At 42.4% G+C, this 22,497-nt stretch overlaps 1 protein-coding gene across 1 annotated transcript in view; it reads left to right on the forward strand.

Annotated features, from left to right (window-relative positions):
• Nucleotides 1–22,497, forward strand: part of F8 (coagulation factor VIII) — a 41,254-nt gene that overhangs the window by 14,039 nt on the left and 4,718 nt on the right. Inside the window, exons 8-20 of the mRNA XM_072981049.2 lie at nucleotides 419–686; nucleotides 1,945–2,119; nucleotides 3,208–3,301; nucleotides 5,029–5,240; nucleotides 5,939–6,089; nucleotides 7,421–7,630; nucleotides 8,915–12,068; nucleotides 14,765–14,930; nucleotides 16,209–16,421; nucleotides 18,054–18,282; nucleotides 19,034–19,216; nucleotides 20,633–20,749; nucleotides 21,249–21,320. Of these exons, the coding sequence (XP_072837150.2) occupies nucleotides 419–686; nucleotides 1,945–2,119; nucleotides 3,208–3,301; nucleotides 5,029–5,240; nucleotides 5,939–6,089; nucleotides 7,421–7,630; nucleotides 8,915–12,068; nucleotides 14,765–14,930; nucleotides 16,209–16,421; nucleotides 18,054–18,282; nucleotides 19,034–19,216; nucleotides 20,633–20,749; nucleotides 21,249–21,320 (5,244 nt within the window). The remainder of the gene's footprint in view (nucleotides 1–418; nucleotides 687–1,944; nucleotides 2,120–3,207; nucleotides 3,302–5,028; nucleotides 5,241–5,938; nucleotides 6,090–7,420; nucleotides 7,631–8,914; nucleotides 12,069–14,764; nucleotides 14,931–16,208; nucleotides 16,422–18,053; nucleotides 18,283–19,033; nucleotides 19,217–20,632; nucleotides 20,750–21,248; nucleotides 21,321–22,497) is intronic.

A 22,497-nucleotide genomic window follows, 5' to 3' on the forward strand; every position in this document is an offset into this window, starting at 1 on the left:
CACCTGGGTGACTCAAATTTGGAAACCACTTGTCTAGGACAAGGGGGGTGGGGTGCTCAGGCCCTCGGAGACCAAATCAAATCTTCCTAAGGTCTTGGGCCAGGTTTGGGTTCCCTTGGCATCACACCCCATCCCTTCCTCATGGCACCATCGCTGGTGGCTTTCTGGGCTTTGTACGTTTCTTCTCTCTCCTTTTTTTGGAAAGGCATGAAATAACACTCCTGAGGCTTTTTAGTTTAAGAGCAAGACTTTTAAACTAAAACATTTTGGCATTGAGGGCCCCGCTCTTTTTGGCCCCTTCCCCTGCCCGCCAAAGGAATGCAACTGACAAGAAGTTCTGTGAAATGCAAACAAATAAACAAACAAATAAATAAATAAGTAAATAAGTAAGTAAGTAAGGCCTGCTGTTCACTTCCAGGTGGCATGGAAACTTTCATTCGCATAGATGTCTGCCCAGAGCCACCTCAGAAGAAGATGAGGGTTGCCGAAACTACTGAGGATGATGAGGAGTACGATTATTACGGAGAGGCTGACATGGACAGCACGGTGATTGACATGGCTGAATTCGCACCCAGGATTGCTGGCCGTTCCCGCGTCAAACGGTTCCCCGTGACATGGAAGCATTACATTGCGGCCGTAGAAGTGGACTGGGACTACGCCCCATACAAGCACGCTAACCTGAGGAGGTAATCGCCTCGGCTGGTCCTGCTCTTTCCCTCAGATCTGAAGCCTGGTTTTGTGACAGGCTGTAGAAAAGCCTGAGGGCCTGAGAAAAACACCATTTATGAGGACCGGAGGAAAAACCTATGTGTTTCTTTTTAAATGGGGTTGTTTCATTCCTCATTTAGCGAACGGGCTGCTTTAGTTTGGTCGCTTGGGAGACAGGATGGTTTTATATAGATGTTTCATGTCTCGGTAGTACCCATCGCACTCAAAGATTTGCATGCCAGAGGGAATAACATGATAACAGAAGGAAATAAATTATTTGTCTGACTATGTGATCTGTCTCTGAAGATCAAATCAGACATTAAGGAAAGTACATAGTCCACATGGTTCACTTGTTTTCCTTCCTGAAACATTGTTTCCTCAGATACAAGTTCCTCAGCAATCTGACTCTCAAATTAAGCCCGTGTTTACTTTCCAGTGAACAATCATAAGCAAAGCATGCTGGAATGCAAGATGTGGAAGCATCTGCTGTACCAAACAGATGTCTTTCCTTACTTGTGGGAGCACGGCTTGAAAATGCTTTTGCCATGCGTATCATCCAGTTGGACTTGGCATCTGACACAAAGTAATATAAAAATTGGGTTCTGTCAACTCACTTCTGATTTATGGTGTTTCCTAGATAGTGACTACTCACAGGCCCAGAGTATCCAGGAGAAGGGAATGGTGAACCACTTTTGAGTACTCTATATCTAGAGAACCCTTAAAACAGTTGCAGTCTGCCAGAAAATTGACTCGACAGGGTATTGTGATTATTATCTTTTTTTTTCTGGGGCACTTTTCGATCATGAGCCGTGCCCTACAAGATACAGAGGAGAATCAAACTCCTAACCCTTCAGTGCTCTTCCTCACTGAATTGTCCAGCCAACTTTGACAGAAAATGGTAGCATTCGTTGGATGGGAGCCAAAGGCAAAAGGTTGTTACAGACAGGACAGAGATAAAATACCAGATTGGACCATATGGTCTGCATGTTCACGTAAACACTGTAAGCAGCCTCCTTCTGGGAGTGTCAGAGCCCGAGGAAGATTCTGAGGTGTTTTGGCTGAAAGTGCTCAGATTCCCACTTCAGATGTTCACACTTGGTGTGCAACAGTCAGAAGCAGAGTTGCCCCAAGAGACTCTGGGGTTAGGCAGAATAATGGCCAGAGTAAGATGCTCTCACACAACACTCCTGGTATCAGCTAATCTGGCAACATTTGCATCCGTCTTTGGTCTTTCAGTAATATCACCAATCAGTTTCTGGAACGTGGCCCGCAGCGGATTGGCTCCGTGTATAAGAAAGTAAGATTTATGGAATATGAGGATGGGACATTCAAGAAGAGGAAGGCACCAAACACCGATCACATGGGGATTCTGGGCCCAGTCCTCAAAGGAGAAGTTGGCGATGAATTTCTGGTAAGAGACAAGAAAGCCTGAGAGAAAGAGAAAGAGAGAAACAGACCAGCTCTATGTTGGAAGTGCAGGGAAAGGTGGCCTTCAAAGACTATAATTTCCAGGATCCCGTAGCTGATATGGCAGTGGACATGTTGGCCATGGGATTTCTGGAAACTGTAGTCCCAAAAAGTGATTTTTCCCATGAGTAAGCTGCCTGAAGAACTCATGAACTGAAAAAAAAAACAGGTTCCATATGAGATCCAGGCCTGGTTCTGGTGATCACCTAAATTAGCAGCGGTCAGCATGCAGTCCGTCAGAGGATGCTGGACGACAGGTTTTTGAGATCCTCCCTGCTGGCTCTCCTAGGAGATGCCGTCCAGCATCATCTAGAAGATCAGGGGTTTCCCAGCTCTGATCTAAACTAGGATTAGGTGCTTGTGACTGAGCTGCATTGAGTTTTAGAGCTTTCTTCTCCATCCTCCTTCAAGCCAGAGGAAAGTAAAAAGAAAATAAAAACCTCCAGTGTTTACTTTCAAACAAGGGTAGGCAACGTCAGTCTTCCAGATGTCTGTGGTCTGCGAGGACCATCAGTTCTTGGCAGCACAGCCGGGCTGAGGAATGATGAGAGTTGTAGATTCAAAGCAGGGCAACGTTCGCCTGCCCAGGCTTTAGAATAAACTACAGACCTGCTTTACGTATAAATTCAGGAAGCAGATTAGGGAAGCGTGGCATTTGGTGTCTAGAAAAGATGATACTGTAATTACCATACTTTCCTCTAGCAGAGAATCTCAGATGCTCATGTGGAAGCCTGCTGAACTAATTTAAGATATTATCAATTGCTTCGTATTAGAAGCTAAACAATAAGGAGTTTTACTACCATTTAACTGCAAGGGGGAGGTTTGATCATTTCATCATTTCTGGCTACTAGTTCTGTTGGCTAGGAGTGGTGGAAACTGATTTCACTCCTGTTTTAAATAACATACTGTTCTGGATTTTAAAAATAAGATCATTATTTGGTAAAGATTTCTTAAAATCTGGTTGGAGGAAACACAACACCCCCCAAAAAAAGGTACAAGCATCCTGATCCAATGTGAACCCTGTCATTTCAGATTGTATTTAAGAATCTGGCCAGCAGGCCCTACAACATTTATCCCTATGGCATCACCAACGTCACTTCGTTTTTCCACGTCAGAAGCACCGAACGTAAGACTGGGCGCGAATAATTTCTCAGGAAATGGCAATGACAGCTTTTGGCTCTATTTAAATCCTTCTCAACGTGCTGTGCCAAAATTAAAAAAAAGCAGGAAAAGCTGACTTCTGTGACTCATACAAAAATTATGTGCATTCAAATAATATATTTGCTTGCACATATATTTGCTTAATTGCTCTTGATTTATGCTGCTTCTACTAATCATTGGGGAGAACTTGTTGATACGAGGCCTGGTGCCTCTTAAATACTTTCGCATTCACACTTGTCCCGTTTGAATCTCACTTGAGAGGTTTCCTGGCATTTCTCCACAAAAGTTCAATTCTAATGTTTGAGCCTTAAGGACTAGAAACACGCGCTATTGTTGTTTTCACTGGAACCCAATATTCATAGGATGCTTGCGCCTCATAAAGTATCTATAGTCTTGGTTTTTGAAAGCACTGGGCTCTACAGCACTGATGTATTTGCCCTGATGATTTTAACCATGTACTCTAGCTGTGCTCCAACCTTGACCAAACTTTCACCTTCTTATCATATCTCCCTGTTGCTTTCCTTCTTTTGTTAGCTTACTCCCTCACTTCCTAAACCCTGTTGCGGCCCCCTTCAGTAAGAGAGCCAGATATATTGCTGTATAGCAAAGTTGGGCCGTCCTTTCAGGTAGGGCAAACGATGCCCAAAGACAAATCATATTTCTGGTTTTCGACTCAGTAATATGCATACAGTTATTATAAAATATTTAAAGAAGTCCAGACTCTATAGCTACATTCACATGACTGAGCATGCCCTCCACATTCTCTCCTCTCGAGCAGCCTTGAGGAAGAATTTGGAAACTTCCATTGGCTTCTAAACTGTAAACTATAATTCATAATCCGTGATCTTAGAAGTTCTGGAAGGGACTCTATGGATCATTGGGTCCAAGTCCCGTCAAAGACAGTGTAGCAATTGAATTCCCAACCCCTAGTTCCACAGCCATTTCCTAAAATACACGATCTTAGACCTCCAGAGCTGGGAGGGACCCTATGAACCATTGACCCCAACCCCTGTCAGCAAAACATAAACCATCCTGTTTATTCTCTCCTGGACAGTTAGTCACTAAAAGAAGGTTTGCCTAAAGAGAAATGTCTTCACCTGTTTGCAGAAGGACAGCAAAGATGGGGCCAGCCTGGCCTCCAGTGGGAGGGAGTTCCAGAGTCCCTGGGAGCAACCACCAAGGAGGCCCTTTCCCATGTCCCACCAAAGGCACCCCTGAAGGTGGGGGGATTGAAAGAAAGGCCTCCCCTGATGATTTTAGCACCAAGGCAGGCTCACAAAAGGAGACAGGCTATGAGAGGGCCTGTAGAAGGACCTTCAGGAGAAATGGGAAGAGAAGGAATTCATCAAATTTTGATCATTCCTTCTGTTTTATTGCTTATCTCCCCCTTCTTTCAGTTTCCCTCCTGATCTTTGATTTTTGTCTGGTTATGTCTGCAGCATTGCTACCAGCTTGTTGAGATGCAGAGTGCAGAAAAGTCTTTGTTTTGAACGACCTCTCTCCAAATTCCCAGCTGGTTATGGGTTTGTAGTTTAAAAAAAAAAAAAACCAAAAAAACTTTCCCAAGGTCTAAATGAATGGGAATAGAGTGGGGTGGGTTTTTTAGAAGATGCTGGAGCCATCAATTTTATATTTTCAAAGGCTGATATCAGATAGAGGGGTTAAATCATCTTGTGGTTCCTTCCCTTCCAGACCTCAATATGAAACTCTTGCCAATAGGACCTAACCAGGTATACACGTATAGGTGGAAAATCATGCCCGAAGATGGTCCAGCTGGATCCGATCCACACTGCCTGTCTCGCTACTATTACAGCTCCATCAAGCCTGCTAAAGATTTAGCTTCTGGGCTTATTGGCCCCTTATTGATCTGCTCAAAAGAGACCATGGACCGAAGAGGGGTTCAGGTTGGTCTGTTGTTGCATCCTGGGAGGGAGGGGTGGGGGGGAAGGTTGATATGTTTTCAAACTGGACACTATGCGCAAATGTGTCTCTTGTAGCCCTCATGCTTTCCTTGGGAGTAAAAAGCGGACCACGTTCTTCAAAACCCAGCAAAGGGGGGTGGGGGAAGTGTAGCAAAGTGAACTGCTTATAGACTGCCCCATAGCACTCAAAGCACAGATGTCCTGTTTCGGATAGTGGTAGGTGATAATTTTACCTATATATCACTGTGATAAGACTTGCCAGATTTTCAGATTGCTTCCTATCCAAGAAAGGAAGAACCTAAAGAGAAACTGGGTCGAGAAACAAGTGGTAGACATGCCCCATGATTAGTTCTCCTGTCTGTGAGACCAGATTTGAAAGGAATCTCAACAGATTCATCTGTTCAGACTCAAGAGTTTGTGAGTGCTGAACTCTGAACAATCTAGGACTAAACCAGACATTATAGTTAGCCCATAATTAGAGCTAAAAGCACTCATATTGGAGAGCCATGATAAAGTATTTTTGTGCTTGAGCAATCAGAATTCAAAGGAATGCCCAAAACAGAAGCAAAGTGGACAGCCATTAAAGCATCTGTCTTCTCTCACCCTATTTCATTTCCAGAATACTTTGAGATCTAACAGTGACTCACCTCCAATCTCCTGCCTTTGTGTTTTTCCCTCAGATTATGTCCGATGAAGCAAGATATGTGTTGTTTTCTGTCTTTGATGAAAACCGGAGCTGGTACTTGGCAGAGAATATCAACCGATCCTGTTCTGATGCAGCCACGGTCAACCCCCAGGATCCTGAGTTCTATGCCTCCAATGTCATGTACAGTGAGTAGCCTCAGAAGAAGAAGGAAAAAATTGGTGTGTGAGAGAAGAAAGGTGTGGGGCAAGCAGCCATTTAAGTCACAGATCAGCCATGAAGACATATGGTCAAACTAAACATTAAGTGGAATGCATGTTCTGTCCAGTTAACCTACTTTCCTGCCAACAAATGGGTTTCCTCAAAGTTGCATCTCTTAGCAATCAGACATGCAAATTAATTGTTTATTCACCTCCCAATGACTGATCACAAAACGGACTACGTTAAATGCAAGGGGCTGGTTATGTTTGCTAGATAGCATCAAGCTATAGCCGACATCAAGCTATTGCCAAGTTGGGCAAGCCAACTTGACCAGTGCCACCCCCTAGCCGAGTTTACATGGCCAAGCAGGAGTTTGAACCCAGGTCTGCTGAGTTCCAGTGTATTACATTTATCCCACTGCACCACACTGGCTCTCAAATGGAGGTGATGCAGGTGTGGAAAAAAAATCTTGTTACAAGAGACAGGTCTCTTTCATCACCTGAGGGAGCACATCTTTTAAACACATGCTAAAACATTTCATCCACTTTGATCCTTAGCGATTTTCTTTCTGTTTAGGTTGGTTTGAGTGTATTTAGATAGATACAAAACTTTTCTTCAAAGTACTGTCTTCACGCTGTTCCACTGATTGCTGATATGTTCACAATTCAGCTCTGACTTGAAGATTGCCTTAAGAGTTTCCATCTCCTTACCTAAAATAAACCTTTCATCCCTTTTCTCTTGAAGGACTTCAGTCTTTCCTTGCAATCTTTCCTGCAAAATGGCCTCTTCTGTCATTTTGCCAACTGGCTGTAGTAGCCCTATCTGGTCACATTCTCCAATAAAACAGTTCCCTTTCCTTTAGAATTAACCTTTCACCCTTTTGTTTTTATTTCAATCTAGACACCTTTAGACATTTAGCATTTACCTCCGGTAAGAATGATTTCTTTTCACAAATTCAATTACAATTACAGTATTTAAGGGATCTTGGAAGTGCTAGAGGACTCTTGAGAGCATCTGCACCACATCGTTAGAGCAGTCTGATAAATTTTGAATGGTCACAGCTCCATCTTTGCAGAATTTGGATGTGAGCTACATAGAATTGTCTGCTAGAGCGTTTAAGTGCCCTGCCCTGAAATACAGTTCTTCTCTGTGAATCCCAGGTTTCCATGAGATGGTGGTTAAAGTGATCTCAAACTACTATAAATGCCTAATGCAGATATGCCCTTTGTTGTTTTGACTGTCTCTGGTATGTTTCTTGACATGTGGGGCTCAGCCCAGCTGTGATCACTGCTATTTTGTCCTCCTTGTTCCCTTCCAGGTATCAATGGCTATGTTTTTGATAACCTACAACTGAAGCTTTGCAAGCGTGAAGTGGTTTATTGGTATGTCCTGAGCGTAGGTGCTCAGACCGATATCCTATCTGTCTTCTTCTCTGGGAATACTTTTAAACACAACACGGCCTTTGAGGAGACCCTGACACTTTTCCCCTTCTCTGGAGAAACAGTCTTCATGTCCATGGAGAATCCAGGTGAGCTAGAAATATTGCTTACTGGAAATTTAGGGCCCTCCAGGGATTTATATATATTTAAAATGTTAATATAGGGACGTGGTGGCTATAGGGACGTGGTGGCGCTGCGGGCTAAACCGCAGAAGCCTGTGCTGCAGGGTCAGAAGACCAAGCAAGTCGTAAGATCGAATCCACGTGATGGAGTGAGCTCCCGTCGCTTGTCCCAGCTCCCGCCAACCTAGTGGTTCGAAAGCATGCAAATGCGAGTAGATAAATAGGGACCACCTCGGTGGGAAGGTAACAGCGTTCCGTGTCTAAGTCGCACTGGCCATGTGACCACGGAAGATTGTCTTCGGACAAAACGCTGGCTCTATGGCTTGAAAACGGGGATGAGCACCGCCCCTAGAGTCGAACACGACTGGACAAAAATTGTCAAGGAGAACCTTTACCTTTACCTAAAATGTTAATAGGCTGCCTTTCTCCTACAGGATTAAAAGAAACACAGTTAAAAGCCGAATAATAAATAACTACGATATCTAAAAAGCATATTAAAACTCATAAATAAGAGCAATATTAAAAGCTCAAGTAAAATAACAGAAGAAAATAATTTGTTTTCGAAATCTCTTTGTTCAACTAGTCATTTAAAGGAAAGCCTGCATGAAGAGAAAGGTCTTCAATTTATTTTTAAAAAGGGCAATAGGCTGTAAACCCACTTTCCCAACGATACCCCCAAAATGGAAAAAATTGAATGATAATAGTGTTTTATGTACTATCACATTGCTTTCAACTTATGGCGACCCTTGTAGAGGTTTTGAGGCATGTGGGATGATCAAAGAGCAGTTTGCCATTGCTACCTCCCAGTGAGCTTCTAAGGTAGAGCAATTATTTGAAACTAGGTCTTCCCAAGTCCTAGTCTCCAATTCTGTCCAGTACACCACACTAACTCTTGTTGTTAAATTTGTTTAAATCTGTTCAGGCCACATATGACATTATCAGAGATGGGGACAGTTCCACTTTTTAGACCACAATTCCCAGAATACTCCCAGCCTGGTCAGAGTATTCCAATTCTAGTTGGAGTTTGCTGGGAATTAAAGCCAAAACAGTAACTTTTCCTACTTTTTTAGCATTAGAAGTCTCCGTGCTGTGTCTGTCCGTTCATGTGGATGTAGTGAAAATTACAAGGAGCCCAACGTTTTAAAAAATAATCATTTTTGCCTCTAAAAGATGCAATCAGCTATCCTTCATGTAAAATGTGCTTGGTGTCAATCTTTCGCTCATTCTCTACTTTGGTCTTTTTGCCTTTAGGCATATGGATGCTGGGATGCTTGAATCCTGACTTTCGAAGACAAGGAATGAGTGCCAAGTTCTCTATTTTCACATGTGCCCAGGAGATGGAGTTTGGGGAGAGTATAGCTGACTATTATGATGAAAGCCTACCAAAAGACTACATGGCTCAAGCCAACATCCTACAACCAAGAAGCTTCCGGAAGAAAAGAAAACGTCTTCAGCCTTGTGCAAAGAACCAATGGGATGGTGCCATTACCTCTCTGGAAAATGAAACTTTGGAAGTGAACCACGTTTTGGCTCCATGTCTTGAACTACCCAAACAGCATGTCAAGCTAAACAGCAAAAAGAATTCCACCAACACATTAGTTCATTTGGGGGAAGCTGTACACAAAGCTGACATTTCCTCACCTTCTCCTGAAGAGTCATCTTTTGAGAGGCCTAGCAAAGCCTTTCCAGTAGAAGAGGAATCCGGCACTGTATCAACCATGCTCAAGCAAATCTTCCGTGACCATCGGATTTCAGGAAATCTGTCTCTTGGTCATGAAGAACAGCATCCTAGCAAGATTCCACTGGAGACGACCACCAGTCTGGAGGATGAGCAGCTTGTGTTTGGAAGGCCCAGGCCAACAGAAGGAACTGGGGTGACCCAAGAGAGTATGGTACGACGGAAGGCCGCAGGGGATATAAACTCTAAATCAGACCCTCCATTGGAAAAAATGCAGGCACTTCTCGGACATCATGTAGCTACTGTTCAATCAAAGGAACCTTTTGATGGGGAGGCCCTTGCAGAAAAAATGGCCTTGAAGGCAAAAAATTCCCCTCTTGGCGTTAATGATAATTTATCAATAAGAAATAAAGGGGATCAAGATTCCCAGTTACCTGAAAGGGTTTCACAGGAACCTGTGGATGCAGCAGAAAGATGGAATACTAGGACATTAATATCAAAGATGACATTGACAGAGGAATTCCAGACAATCTCTGATGTAAATGAAAGCACCTCCTTCAATAGGAGTAGTGCATCTGCATCATCAACTGGCATGAAAAGCGAGCGAGTTGTTCAGGACATGTCACGGGAGACTCAAAACTCTGGTCTGTTGACATTAGAAATCAATCCTGGGGTTGACAGCCTGGCACCACGAGGGGATGGCACGGCCTCTCAAGATTCAAACAGCTACTCATCAGAGGAACCAGCGGACCAAGAGAATGAACCGTCTGCAACTACTCAATGGCTGCGACCAGTTTCCTTGCTAGTTTCAACAACTACTGGAACCAAAGGCATATCTACACCTTCAAGTGAAGACTTACGTCTGGAAAGCAATGATACAGTCTCCCAGGAAAAAGCACATGATGTACACTCTCAAGATCATGAGACAGAGAAGACTGTGCAACTCAGACGGAATGACGCTATGAGAGACGCCCTTTTTTTGAAGGAACCCAATTCCTTGTTTGCCCAAAATGGTGATGACACAGATCCAGATAGACTGACGGGCAATCTAAATATTACAGACAAGGACATAGATACTAATGATATTCTGAATAGTAACGGTAGGTTCTCTACTCATCCCTCTCACTACAGTAAAGAAACAGAGGACTTAACACTCCAGGGAGGTCTCCAAGAAGCTGCCCAAGGAAAATATCTCTCTGGGGGAGAGAATGAAGCTTCTCCCAGATTTCAAGCCACACCAAATGAGATCAGTATCCCAAATTCCCATAGAGTTCTGGGAAAACTTGTGAAACAAAATGTGACACAACATAGACCGGCAGAGACCATATTAAAGTTTCCCAGAGGTAGCGTATTGGGAAAAAAGAATGTTTTTTATGAAGAAGGTTCACTTCCATCACAACGAATTAACTTGTTAAACGATACAGGCTCTGAGGAAAGGCTTATAAGAAAGAGAAGGAGCAAACTATATCCAGACTTTCATAGCCATGAAAAATCAGCAGATGAGCCAAAGAAGACGGCCTGTCAACAGGGTCCTCATGCGTGCGATGGTCACTTTGAAAATAAATCTCCAAAACTACATCAGGTCACAGATGCTACAGTGGCAAGAGAAAAAAACAGTTCTGGTAAAACTGAAGGGCAAGCTTGGACTTTATTCAATGGTAATGTTTTCAAAACAAGCAGTAATGCTACAGCTGGTATAATCGGTATATCTTTGGTAGGTAAAGCTACAGAAGACTATGAAACAGCCAGCCCTGGCCACACACCAGTGCCATCTTCTCCATTAAATCCAACCCAGTATAATCTTTCACAGTTCCGGAATATTCTTGGATCCCAAGCAGGCGGCACACAGAGAGTCACTCCAGATGGAAGCAAAGAGGCTTGGAGAGAGAGCAGTTCACCTCAGAAAATGGTGGATGCGGACAGTATTAATATGATCCCTGGTTACTCCAGGAATGAAGTAGTCATAGAGGATCATGGCACAGAAACCAAGCCAGGACTGGGCTCCAGTGTCCTTGCAGAAGGAGAAATCACAGGTGCCCACATCCGTCTCCAGGAGAACATGGGGAACATAAATGAGGGCAGTCCTCCGGGAACATCAGAGGTACCATCAAGGAGGCAGGCTGACTGGGAAGCTTCTTTGCAGTTGCAGCTGCAGGAATCTAACCCAGATCAGGAGGAAACGCTGAGGAAGGCATCTTTGCTGGACATCTCAAAGAGGGAAGAGGTGAACATTTCAGCCTCACAGGGCCCAGCAGAAAATGACTTACTCCATCAAGATCACTCTGCCATCAATCGGACCCTTCCACAGCAGCCATGGGTAAAAACAGAGGGACGGAAAGAAATCAAGCTGCTTAAGGGTGAAGAAGGCAATGTTTCTCCCTCAGCATTTCCAAGAAAGAAAGAGGAAGAAGAAAAAAATGATGGCATTGAAGGATTCAATAAAAGCAAGAACACACCCCCAGGAAACATGTTGAACATGGAAGTTCCCAGGATAGCGTACAATTCCAGCAGACCAGCAGAAGCAAACTTATCAAAGCATCTGAAAGAGTCCTCTGACTATGATGACTACAGCAATACTGAGGAGAACATAGAAGAATTTGATATATACGGGGAAGATGACCAGGATCCAAGGGGTTTTACTGGAAAAGTCCGACAATATTACATTGCAGCAGTTGAAGTGATGTGGGATTATGGAAGTCATATTCCCTCACCATTCCTAAGAGACAAGTAAGTTCCACCTGACCCTTAGCTGGTGGTTGGAGACTATAATAATAATAATAATAATAATAATAATAATAATAATAATAATAATAATGATGATGATGATGATGATGATGATGATGATGATGATGATGATGATGATGATGGTGGTGGTGGTGGTGGTGGTGGTGGTGGTGGTGGTGGTGGTGGTGGTGATGATGATGATGATGATGATGATGATGATGATGATGATAATAATAATAATAATAATAATAATAATAATAATAATAATAATAATAATAATAATAATAATAATCACACTCCCAACCTACCTAAACCACTGAGCTATCCAGTAAATTAAACCTGTTTGAGTATACTCCCCACTCTAGGAGTTGTGTGCAAAGTCTTTGGACCACCAGATGTTTTGGGGCTAAAACTCCCCCAGTTTCTTACCATTGCTCATGATAGGGGAAAGAATTCTGGTAGACTTAACATACCCAAAAGTCCAAAGGTTTTCACTCCTACTTTAGGACATTGAGAGTATATGAGAAGTGAATTTACCTCGAAGTCTACCCTTCAGATTAGAGGATGCTGAGACAGGGAACGTGTATAACTGACATCATTTGGAGACTTCCTGAGATGATGATACACATTTCTCATGATTATGCTTAGTATTTGTAGACTGATTTTGGAGTTTAATAATAATTTTATATTTGTATCTTTTCTCCATGGATGTTTGGGGTTGCATATATGCCCTCTATCCCATTTTGTTTTTATAGTCAGCTTGCAAAATGGGTTAGGATGAGAGATTGTGAGGCCTCCCTATGGTCTGAGGATGAGTTTCATGACTGATGTAGGACTAGAAGACAAATCATCTTAGCCGAAGTCCAGTATTATGTGGAGAAAGATCATATAAACAGAATCACAGTCATTCTTGCAGTGGCAGAAGCAGACCAATATAACCCCCAGAATGCGGGCAGGGAGTAGAAAGTGAAAGATAATGGCTGACTTAAGTGAGATCATCAAGGCTGAGTCAGATCTGAGGGATGAATTTCCCATCTCGTGGTCTTTGGCAGTATACCGCATCAGCTGCTTAGCGCTGTGCACCATTCTGAAGATGAACACATGCGTAGGTGCCTATACAAAATGGTGCTCTCTTTGCTGGATGTTGGTGTAGATGTGACTCAAAAGAAGCCAATGAGAACTAAAAGACAAATTAGTAGGTGTTGGGAAATAGGATGTTCATGTTTCTGACTGAAATGTTCATCTCCTACCACCGTGTTCCCAACTTTGGGTCCCCAGATGTTCTTGGACTACAACTCCCAGAAATCATGGCCAACACAGCTAGTAGTGAAGACTTCTGGGAGTTTTAGCAAAAAACATCTGGGGATCCAAGGTTGGGAACCACCATCCTACTGTTTGTAAGGGAGGGAGAGGCTATACTTGAATGTTGGAACTGCTCTGAGGTATTTTGTTGCTTGAGGCGAAGGACAAGATGTACAAGACCCATGTTAAAGACTAGAGAGGCGCTAGAGGAGTGGAATGTTTTTCTAGATTGGTGGACAAGAGTACAACTAGACTCAAAGTATGTAAAAGATGAAATAACGGGATTTTATGAAGAACAAACATTTGATAAACTATTGTTAGGGACAAGTGGCAAAATAATTAAAAGAATGTATGAATATCTCTTAAATATGAAAATGGAAGATGAAATGGTGAAAGATTGTATGATCAAATGGGCACAAAATATTGGTCCTAACATTGATTTAGAACATTGGACACAACTCTGGCAGAATAATATTTAAACTTACAAAATCAGTAAATTTTAAAGAAAATATCTAAAAGATGTTTTATAGGTGGCATATGACCCCAGCTAAACTGTCTAAAATATATGAAAATGTTTCCAGCAAGTGTAAAATGCAGGAGGCTACTTTATATCACATCTGGTGAGTATGTAGGGAAACAAGAAATTATTGGAGATTACTACATGAAATGCTACAAAAAATAGTATCTTGTGTGACACCATTTAAACCAGAATTGTTTTTATTGAATATTATGCCTGAGATTGTAGATAAAGAAATGAGATATTTGATAATACATTTAATTACTGCAGATAGGATACTATATGGGAAATATTACAAGAAAGCAGAAATATCATCTCTAGAGGATCTGACAGAAAAGATACTGGAAACGGCAGAGATGGATGTACAGTACTAACAGAAGCATTGAATGAAGAAAGTTCATCTCAAAAAAATCTCAAAAACTGGGAACGATTTTATAGTTGGACTCAAAATATGGATTTGAAACTATAGATTTTTTAAAAAAAAGAATATGAAGGTCTAAATAGGGAATGGAGAAATTATTAACTATAGAAATTCTGGTAAAATTTGTTAAACTATTTTTGTGATGTAAAAAAAAATACCCACTCGCTCGCTGGAATTTTACCTTTCCCCTACCCATATCCATACCTCCTATATACTGACCCCAATCCTATTTCCACTGAAAATGAAGAATTAAAAACAAGACGCATGTAAACTAGTAGATAAATCTTGCTCCAGTGCCTGGGTTAGAGCCACAGGTAAGCTTTAGTCATGGAATAATGGGGGGGGGACACAGTTCTGTTTGCTGCCACCCCCTCGGGATCTGTCATATAAAGTGACCCTCTTGCCTAATGGGAGGGCCAGTCCTGTTTACAATGTAAGCATCTACTTTTCTCTTTACAGGAATCCGAAGAACAGCTGGAAGAAGCTCTCCAGGAAGTATAAGAAAGTTGTTTTCAGAGAGTATCTGGACAGCTCTTTCACTCGGGCGGTGATCCGTGGAGAACTGGATGAACATTTGGGCATTTTGGGGCCTTACATCCGAGGACAGGCTGAAGATGTCATCATGGTAAGTGAGATTCTTATTATGAAGGGAGGAAAGGATAAGATGATAAACTCTCCAATACATATACCATACTAGTTTTTTTTTTTTTTTTAAAGGTCTTGATTTTAAGTTCCCATTCTTAAATTTGAGATGGAAGAGGCTTTAGTGGTCAAAACTAAAGCCTAAGTGGCTGCAATATGGTGATGATTTATTTATTTTTAACTATTAAATGCTCCCTACCACCATCCTGTAAGGCTCCTAAAGGCTTCCCCAGAGCAAAAGGGAGCGCAAGACAGCCTCAGAACCTGAAGGGGTGGGGAGACCGGAAGCTTTCATTTCATTTAACAATTTTTATGATATTTGGGGTAAATTGGTGGAATTCGTGTTAGTAAAAGGAAGGGGGAAAGCCTCTAAAGAATACTCTTTACAATTTTGGAAAGGTAGTTCGTAATAAAAATATTGTTAAATGGGGTCCCGTGGGTATGGGGTGCACGTTATAATTTAGTCTGGAATAAGCACTATTATTTGTATTTTTTGTATTTTTGTTGTTGTATATGGGTTTTTTTTGTCTTAAAAATAAAAAACATTTTTTAAAAAGAAGCTTTCATTTCATTTAAATTTATTATTTTTTGGTACCCGCATATGGCTTATTTTGGTATTATTACTCTATGCATGTATTTTTCCCCTTAATGTTTTTATTTTAATGTGTTTGGCCCAAGGTACTTAGTTTAGATTTACTTAGTGTACACATTTTGAGTCCGCATCCTTTTTAGGCATTCTAAAATGGGTAAATTGTTTCGTGTATACTTGGTTCCTTCAAAACACCCCACAGGTCTTGCAAGTGTACACATTCTCAAGGGGGGGACAGAATGCATTTCTTCTAGCAATATATCTGAAGGACTGCAAAAATCCCAGAGAAGTGGTGTCCAACCTTGGCCCGCCAGATGTTCTTGGACTTCAACTCCCAGAAATCCTGGCCAGCAGAGGTGGTGGTGAAGGCTTCTGGGAGCTGTAGTCTAAGAACATCTGGAGGGCCAAGGTTGGACACCACTGTCCTAGAGGAAGCCACCTCCGTTGTGCAGATAAAATGGTTTGTAGATCTAGTACTGCAACATCTCTAGAGTTTCCATCACCCTTTTCATCCGCAGCCATCTCCAAAGTCTATAATATTCTACATCAAAAGCCAGGGACCCAAGGAAAACTGGGCACATGGGTCTTGAGTCTTCTTTGCTGTCTTTCTTCTGTCTTTCCCTCTCCCAAAGTTAATTCAGCTTGTCATGCACATCCTCCCACTTTCCCCAGGTGACATTCAAGAATATGGCTTCCCGTCCTTATTCCTTCCATTCCAACCTGCTCCCATACGAAGGCACCATGGAGGAAAAGGAACAGCCCATCGGGGAGGCAGTGCAGCCAAATCAGCTCCGAGAGTACTTGATCAAAGTGCAGCCCCACATGGTTCCCACCACAAATGAATTTGAATGCAAAGCTTGGGCGTATTTCTCCAGCGTCAACCTGGTACGTGCGGAAGGATGTCCTCTCCTCTGGTGCTGCCTATATATATATATATCAAGTGATGTCATGGAAAAGATTTTAAATATATAATCTCCCCACTTCCGAGACTCCAAATATATTATGCAAAATAAATTCAAAGTAGGCCCAAGATATTTTGCTTTCTCTCCATTCCTACGAACAGAGGTTTACTGGGCTGGACTGGCAGCTGAATATTGCTTTAGTGGGGACAGTGGATAGCAGACTGTGTGGCTATGTCTTCCAACATCTTGTTCTTGCTCCACCGATCAGCATCAGCTACCTGAGGCAGCAGCCGCACCATGCCTCAAGCTAGGGCTGGTCCTGAGCAAATTTTATTTACCTAGTTAATAGATGTTGCAGAATTTTGCTTTTCTTGATGCAGACTTTTAATGCAGCTGCCTCGTGCTAATGCTGACCTTGAATAAGTTTCCATTTGTACGATTGACGCCTACCAGAGAATTCTGCTTTTCTGCATACAGAATTTTGACCCTCAGTTTCTGAAAGGTGCTAGCTTAGCTTGGCTTCTTGTTAGTCCTTAGTTATAGTCATATCTCTTCAGTTGTTTGAGGAAAGCTCCTGTGAGCCACCTCATGGCCACCTCCACCGCCTCTTCTTCTGCTCCGTGCTTCCAGTTGAACTAGCACAATAGGTTGAAGGAAGGATCTCAGAATCCCGTCTGACCTAACCGCTGTTTTGTCCTGTTGAAAATATGTTGTAGACTTGAGCCCGTCTGGAAGAGCAATTATGGTAAATGGAAAGCTTTGTACAGAAAAGTACCTTAGAAAAAGTAAAGAAAGTACCTCAGGAAAAGTGCAGAAAAAAATAGCAACAGGCGAAGAAGAAAAAAAACAAGAGTTTTGCATGTGGGTTTTGCCTAACAGTGGCTGCAGTCATATAGGCAAAACTGGAACACACCAAATGTAGCTCAACTGCAACTCCCAGTATTGCTGGCCATTGGCTCTGCTGGCTAAGGCTTCTGGGAGTTGTAGTCCAGCCACTCCAGGAGGGTCCACTAAAGCAAGGGTGGAGAAATTTTGCCCCTCTTTCCCCACCCCTCCAGCCAAGATGTTTCGGTCTCTAACTCCTGTTAGCCCAACCCATAGCAGGCAATAGTAAAAGACTGCAGGGACTCTTGTTGAAAATATCTGACTAGGGGAGAGTTCTCCACATGTTCTACTAAGACACTAGGGTTCCCAACCTTTGTCCCCAGATGTTCTGAGGTAAAACTCCGAGAAGCTTTCAGCATTAGCTGGGCTGGCCAGGATTTCTGGGAGCTGTAGTCCAAGAACACCTGGGTGACCACTGCACTATGATTTAGTCCTAGTAGGATAAGTCTTGGTGAGCCTGCACGCTCCATCCCAACTCACGTGGCAGAAATGGGAACTTCTTCCAAGTTAATGTTTGTTTTTAAAGAATATTGGCTTAGACCTCTGTCTAGATCAGGAATTTTGGTAGACAATCAGAAACAAGCTGGTTTGGGGACGTAATGTAAGCTGGCTCGAGAATCTGATCCAGGGATCCTTGCAGTATTCTTAACAAAACCTTCATGGTAGAAGGCAGAAGGATTCCTCGTGTTTTCAACTGGTCCTTTTTCTGCACCACTTTCTTCGGTCTCAGGAGAAAGATCTGCACTCTGGCCTGATTGGGCCTCTGATTATCTGCCGGTCCGAGGTTCTGAGCACCGCGCATGTACGGCAACTGGACGTGCAAGAATTCTCCTTGCTCTTCACCATCTTTGATGAGACCAAGAGTTGGTATGCTGATGAGAACCTTGGAGGGAGATGCCCGCCCCCCTGCCCCAAAAGGACAGAGGACCCCACCTTTAAAGCCAACCATTCGTTCTATGGTGAGAATCCACTTTGCCGTCTCTTCCAGACCATTTCCCGAGCTTTCAGAGTAATAACTGTTGGGGGGCAAGGAAAGGGACTTAGAAGCGCATCTTGCCCAAGAGAAATCTATTCCCTGATTCCAGTCACTGACAGAGGTTCTATCAGGGCCTTTCTGCTGTCTTGTTCATTATCTCACCAATGTTAATCATCCGCTATTCTTATCCCACCTTCCTTCCGATGAGCCGAAGGAGGCGTACATAGCTTTCCTGCTCTGTACTTTATTTTCACAACAACCCTGCAAGAGAGGGACTGGCATGAAGTTGCCTAGAGAGAGTTTCAAGGCTCAGCGAGGACTCCAAAATCATAGTCCATATACTCTCTGATTTCCTCAAGTGACCTCCAGGGTCTGATGGGACAGGACAGAAAAGAAAATCTTCTGCCCCCTTCCTTCCCACCAGGCACCAGTTGTGCCAGTAGCAGCTTGTCCATTGGGATAAATGGGGCACTGCCCCACCTTTGGTCACCCTCAGCCACCCCACTCCTGTTTATCGCTTACCAGAGGTTCTCTGCTTGTGTGAGTGCTGGCAAATCTCTGCATGACTTTGTGTGTCATTCTGGGTTATTGTTTCTTTTGTCCCATCAAGCACAGGGGGTACCAGTCATGACGCCCATGTATCATGATGCTATTCTGACCTAGAAGGGTTTGGGGTTTGTTTGTTTTTTGCCTCCATTACATGTTGGGCCTTCTGTGTCCTGTTAACCCTCCAGCGATCAACGGCTACGTGAAAGACACCCTGCCAGGGCTGGTGATGGGTCAGCACCAGCGAGTCAGATGGTACCTGATGAACGTAGGCGGTGCCGAAGATATCCACTCCGTCCATTTCCACGGACAAGTCTTCACCATCAGAACAGCCCAGGAGTATCGCATGGGGGTCTACAACCTCTATCCTGGTAAGGCAGGAAAGGGGCAACTATACAGACTCCCTAGTTCTGCCTGCTCATTTCTGCTTTTTTTGTGTAACAGTTGCTCAGTGAAAACAACTTTGGTATGTGTTCTTAGCTGAGAACACATTGAGAGGGCCATAGAGGTCATGCATACTAGCCCAAATCCTGATGCTGAGTGTAGTAAACTGAACTAGAGTAGGCCCATTGAATCAGTGGAGATTTGGTGCATCAATTCCTCTGCAATTTCTGTGGATTCAAATCATCCTGATGTTGGCCATTTAATTTGACCATAGCTTGGAACTTTTTGGGGGGGGGGGACTGTGGCTTCTGGAATTCCAAAACTAGCGCGAGAGTTGTGGTGCAAACTAGAAATGAGCATGAACTGCTGGTTCAGCATTTTGTGCCAGTTCGTCCTTAAGACAAACAAGGTGTTTGGCAGTTCCTGGGCCCGCCTCCTCCATCCAGTGCCCACTGAACAAGCAATCTCCAAAATGTTGTATGTCCTCAACAGCTCTTGTAGACTCAAGCCTGTGGCTTCCTTTAGGGAATCAGTCCATCTCATATTTGGTCTTCCTCTTTCCCTGCTGCCTTCCACCTTTCCTAGCATCATTGTTTTTTTCCCAGAGAATCCCGCCTTCTCATGATGTGCCCAAACTGTAGGACAGCCTCAGTTTCTACATTTTTGCCTACAGAGATAGTTCAGGCTTGATTTGATCTAGGACCCACTTGTCTATCTTTCTGGCAGTCCAAGGTATCTGCCAAGCTCTCCTCCAGACCCACATTTCAAACAAATCCATTTTTATTGATCCATTTTATTCTAGTTTATTTTAATTACAATGTATTTGTTAATATACTTCAGTGGCTCTACATATCAAAAGATCTCAGGCTATGATACAGAGGCAGGAGGAGTCTTTTTATGCTCCTTGTTAGTGCAGGGCTGTCCTCTTCAAAAATAATTTCTTACTCCGAAGAATATCCTTGAATATGTGCAATATATATATTGCACATATTCAAGGAGATATCTATCTATCTATCTATCTATCTATCTATCTATCTATCTATCTATCTATCTATCTATCTATCTATCTATCTATCTATCTATCTATCTATCTATCTATCTATCTATCTATCTATCTATCTATCTATCTATCTACCTACCTACCTACCTACCTACCTACCTACCTACCTACCTATCTATCTATCTATCTATCTATCTATCTATCTATCTATCTATCTATCTATCTATCTATCTATCTATCTATCTATCTATCTATCTATCTATCTATACACACACACACACACACACACACACACACACACACACACACACACACACACACAACCTCGTTCTATCCTGCAGCCTCCAGAAACCAAAGGACAGTACATTGTTTGGTCAACTTTTCCTTGTCCTCTCTGCCGCAGGTGGTTTTGAAACAGTGGAAATGCGCCCATTCCACCCTGGAATTTGGAGAGTGCGATGCGCAGTTGGTGAGCACGAGGAGGCTGGAATGAGTGCCCTCTTCTTGGTATACAACCAGCGTGAGTAGATGGGCTTACTATCCTTCAAAGGGCACCAGCTTCTTTTAAGTTTATAAAACTGCTGTTCCCTGGGGTTCACCCAGCAGTACTTTCCTGATGCTTTGGCCCACTGGTGGGGAAAGGGCCAGATGTTCTTTGTCTGTCACACTGGCCTGATTGTGGCTTACAGGCTCTGTCCATAAAAAATGATCAACCCTTGAAGGACGGTTGGCAGATGGAAGATTCATGGGAATTGTAGTTCACCACTCATGGGAATTGTAGTTCACCATGTCTGGAGGATGCTGGGTTAGGGGAGTCAGGCAGGGCTGACGTTTCTGGCCTCAATCTTCCTCAGCCATATCAGGTGGAAAGATGAGGCTCCAATTGGAAAAGTGTTTCTGTTCCCAGGTTCTATGCTAGTAATCCACAGGCAACCTGGAGCCCTCTATGCAAAATACATTTTAAATTGCTTTTATTTCTTAAGCTTGTAAAATGAAAAACTTTTATGTTTATATTTTAGAGTGTCAAGTTCCCTTGGGTCTGGCCTCTGGTTACATTGCTGACTCTCAGATTACAGCTTCAGGGCACTACGGTAAGAACTGTTTATTCAACAGTAAGGTTCAGATTTCCACTACAGCTTCCATACTTATTCAATGGTTTTTATTTGGATTTGGTTTTGGTTTTTAATCTGCTTTTAAACTTGCTTTGATTATTTGGTTTCCATCCCCAGATTCTTCTTAGGAGATCAGCGCATGTAGATTAAAATAATTAAAATCACAAATAAAAAATTTCAATTATTATTAGGATATTACAGATCTGTTAAGTCAATATTATAAGTTTCTTTTGGGGAATATGACTCCCAGAATCCCATAACCATGGAATTTTGAGAGTTATGTTAAACAAACAAACAAACAAACAAACAAACAAACAAACAAACAAACAAACAAACAAGTAAGTAAGTAAGTAAGTAAGTAAGTAAGTAAGTAAGTAAGTAAGTAAGTAAGTAACCCTTTACCCAATTTCTACATAGTGGAATTATTATGAAATAATACAGAAAAGGTCTTTTCTGGATTCCTTAAACTCATGACAATATTGAAGTTGCTCAAGAATTTTACTTTTTTCTGTGAAGATTCTCAGTCTTCCAGATGATTTTCCATGTTGTATGTATACCATTTCATTATCAATCTTTTTTAAAAAATAATTGAAATACCATAATGAGTAAAATGAATTAATTACTTTAAAAGTTACTTTCTAAGTTCTGGTCTCAGTTCCTTCCACTTTCCAATTATTTAACAGTTATTAACCCTCTGGAAAAACAGCTCAAAACAATTTGCAAAAAATTAAAAAGCAAAAAACGGTCTTACAATATTAAAACTATAGTTAAATTTGATTCGTCCCTTTGCGGGGCAACTTCATGGGTTTTTTAAAATTTCTTTACTTGTAATAAAGGCACAGATCCTTCTTTATTTTTACCTGAATTCTTGTCCCTGCATTTGTACGAACCTTGTTAGTGCAAATATGACTTAATGTCTCTTTGGTGCCACCTGGGGTCTAATATGCTGAATTGTTTGGAAATATGCCTCACTCACTGTACTTCTGGGCAATTTCAAAGCCCCCTGTTTGATAAACAGACTCTTCCAGTTAATTCAACCTTGCTGCAATAACATGAGATCAGCGATTCCTTCCAAAACTGTCTTTCTCAGATCATGAAAAATTACGTGACAGCGAATTTCTTCAGCCCAGTCTCAATTCCTTTATCTCTTTTTGAG

This window comes from Pogona vitticeps, chromosome 11, assembly GCF_051106095.1.
Source record: "Pogona vitticeps strain Pit_001003342236 chromosome 11, PviZW2.1, whole genome shotgun sequence".
Taxonomy (NCBI): domain Eukaryota; kingdom Metazoa; phylum Chordata; class Lepidosauria; order Squamata; family Agamidae; genus Pogona; species Pogona vitticeps.